Genomic DNA, 3295 nt, shown 5'->3' with positions numbered 1-3295 from the left:
CGGGATTCGAACCCAAGACCTGTAGATTACAAGTTAAGTGTTCAAACCACTGAGCCACCGACGCTCAACAACAAAATGGCATAATTTGATATGTGGGTAAAGATTACAAAGGAACTAAAGATGTCTTTATTTGCAAAGGTGGTTTTTAATGGTCATTTAAAATCAATCTTTCTTATTGGGAGAATGCTCCAAGGGATAAAATATGACAAATGTGAGAAGCATTTGTTATATCTTAACTCTTTACAACATGCAGTATAAAAGCGTCCATACAAATATCGCAATTTGTAGGTTTTTAATTTGAAATGACCATTTGTCTATTGAAAAAAAACTTTTTTAAAACTAAGCTTAGGTATTGTTTAAAAAGGTGAATTGGCATTTTCATATTATGTAAATTACCATATATATGTTTTGATACTTAGTAAAAAAAATTATAATTGGTTACTTGGTGTTATTAGAGAAGGATAGAATGGCTCAGTACATAACTGAAGCATGTTCTTGTTATGTTTTTAAATGTTATTTATTAAAGCATGCCCCTTGGTATATGTTTGTGCCGTCCAAATGTATTTTTAATAAATAACTTTGATGTTGTGTCAATTAAAAATGAATTATTTATAAGTGTAATTTATTTTGTATACAAGTGCATTATTTTTCTAAATATTATATACAATTATATATGTTAAGGTTATAATGAAATCAAAATTTTTAAAATAATAAAATGGTTGTATATGGTTTTACAGTTTTCTAATAATTTATTGGCAAAATGAATATGATTTTTGGAAAATGTATTAAAAATCACCATAGAATAGTAAAACTTGAATTGTATGAGATTTATGTATTTTTTGCATATATCTTTGTTTATGATTACACTCTGCTATGATCTAAATATTAATCAAATGTGTTATTATATAGCAAACTAAAGAGGGTCGCATAAAATGCACCCTCATCCCCGGAGATGGTGTGGGACCAGAAATGGTTTACTCTGTTCAAGAAGTCTTCAAGGTGTGTATAAATTATTAACTATATTACAGGCATTCATTATGTAAACAGTTAACAAATATGGAGGTAATTAAATTAAATTCAGCTATTCTTTTTTAACAATATTGTGAGATATATTGAAATAAAGTTTTATTTTTTGTTGTAATAAATTAGCTAATCTTATGTATGTGAAAATAATTTTAGAGTAATATGCTGTGCTTTTTATGTTCAATATTATTATGGGTTGGAATGTAATAATACCTTTAAAAAATAATGTAGACTCCTTTGTCATGTTGAAACATTTATTATAGCTACTGTTGTTTGGTTTAGTAATTTAGTATGGTGTCACATATCCTTAATAGAAAACAATGTGCTAAATGGCTTATAGTAGTCAAGGCCTATTGTAACTTTAGAGGTTTCAAAGATAACTCAGGGCTGTCAACTACAAGAATAGAAAAACAAAATGATTAAAAATAGCAATTTTTTTAATTTGTATGAGCTATTACGCATGCGACTCCGACCGCATGAAATTTAAAAAAAAAGTAGCCTATGTGTTCTTCCAGTCTATCCTCTACATCTATGGCAAATTTCATCAAGATCTGTTCAGCAGTTTAGGCTACAAACTATAACAAACATCCATCCATCTAAACTTTCGCATTTATATTATTATTATTTAAAATATTAGTAAAATGATACTTAAGATTGTCTTTATTTTACAGGCGGCAAATATCCCAGTGGACTTTGAGTCGTTCTTCTTTTCAGAGGTCAACCCTACATTGAGTGCCCCACTTGAAGATGTTGTCAACTCTATTGCAAAGAACAAAATCTGTATTAAGGTATGTTACAAAGCATCTTTTTTTTTTACAAGTTGTAAAACAAGCAAGTGCCAATGTTAAATATGAAGTATCCCATATTTTTGCACTATTTTCTTACAAGAAAAGGATGGAAAGGGAAAGTGTGTAGTGTTTGATGGTGTAGGAGAGGCATAGGAAGGGAAAATATGTCTTTTAAATGTAGGCAATATATCTGCAATTGTGAATGTCTAGGCAGCAGCTGCTTTGCTATTTCTCATCTTATGATATAAGAAAAAAAAACAAAACTCTTTCCCCTTTCAAATTCATTTTCCTATCTACTAGAATTTGATCTCTTTGGTATATATATGTATGTGAAATTGTAATTAATTTGCAGGGTATTCTAGCAACTCCGGATTTCTCTCACACGGGTGAGTTGCAGACTCTCAACATGAAGTTGAGGAATGCATTGGATCTGTACGCTAACGTGGTCCATGTGAAGTCTCTGCCCAACGTGAAGTGTCGCCATCATGACGTGGACTGCATCATAATAAGAGAGCAGACTGAAGGGGAGTACTCCGCATTGGAACATGAATCTGTGCCCGGTGAGTATTGATGTACAGTGGCGGAAATACACGGTGTTCTACTTTGGAATAATTGCCTTGTTCTTCATTAGAGGATAAACTCCGCCTTTTACTTAACAGTACAAAGGTACAGTCGTGGAAATTGACAGTGTTCCTTAAAGCTACAATCGTTTGAACATTTTCAAACGAGTTGCGAAATAATCTATATTTGTAGGAGGCAGACTTATGGCCTGTTCCGACAAATTGCATCACAAACCAACATATAAAATATGTGATGGAAATATCTTTTTTTTCCCTTATCTGACAGTGACGTTATTTTTAAGCTATCTGATCCGCTATTATGTGGTGGGACAATCCCTTAGTTTCGTAATAAACAAGGCAATTGTTCCTGTATCTATGTACAGCCGGGGAAATGCTTGGTGTTACAGTTTAATATTGCCATGTTTGTAAGAAGACAAACATAGCCTGTTCTGACAAGTACCAATAAGGTAGCATTGAGTTGATTAAATTACTGAATTAAAAAGTAACTAGTTGTTTTCCGCGACATGGTTCGCGTGGAGTTCAATAATTCGAATCAATTTTTCACCTCGCTATTAAAAACCTATTTAGTACAAAACATATTTTAGCTTCAATAAGGTAATCATTTGTTTTTTTTTTTAAGTGTTTGAAAATTTTCAAGTAATTCTATTAAAGGAATCATGTCGCCATATAAACTTTGTACCCCTTATAGTCCTTAGGAGATGAATTTCGTAAAATCAAAAAAATAAGTTGTCTAGGTGTTGTGGAATGTCTGAAGATAATAACAGCGGCGAAGTCGGAGCGTATCGCGAAGTTTGCGTTCGACTACGCCGTGAAGATGGGCCGCAAGAAGGTGACGGCGGTGCACAAGGCCAACATCATGAAGTTAGGCGATGGTCTCTTCTTACGCAGCTGCGAAGAGGTTAG

The 3295-nt window shown here is 32.7% G+C and overlaps 1 protein-coding gene across 1 annotated transcript in view; it reads left to right on the top strand.

The window, feature by feature from the left end:
* LOC106102938 (isocitrate dehydrogenase [NAD] subunit beta, mitochondrial) overlaps window positions 1-3295 on the top strand; it is a 7007-nt gene that overhangs the window by 1584 nt on the left and 2128 nt on the right. The window contains exons 3-6 of the mRNA XM_013282559.1: window positions 910-999; window positions 1695-1811; window positions 2164-2371; window positions 3127-3290. Coding sequence (XP_013138013.1) covers window positions 910-999; window positions 1695-1811; window positions 2164-2371; window positions 3127-3290 — 579 coding nt within the window. The remainder of the gene's footprint in view (window positions 1-909; window positions 1000-1694; window positions 1812-2163; window positions 2372-3126; window positions 3291-3295) is intronic.

Source organism: Papilio polytes, unplaced genomic scaffold, assembly GCF_000836215.1.
Source record: "Papilio polytes unplaced genomic scaffold, Ppol_1.0 DF823890.1, whole genome shotgun sequence".
Lineage (NCBI taxonomy): Eukaryota > Metazoa > Arthropoda > Insecta > Lepidoptera > Papilionidae > Papilio > Papilio polytes.
This window is presented reverse-complemented; position numbering and strand designations above follow the sequence as displayed.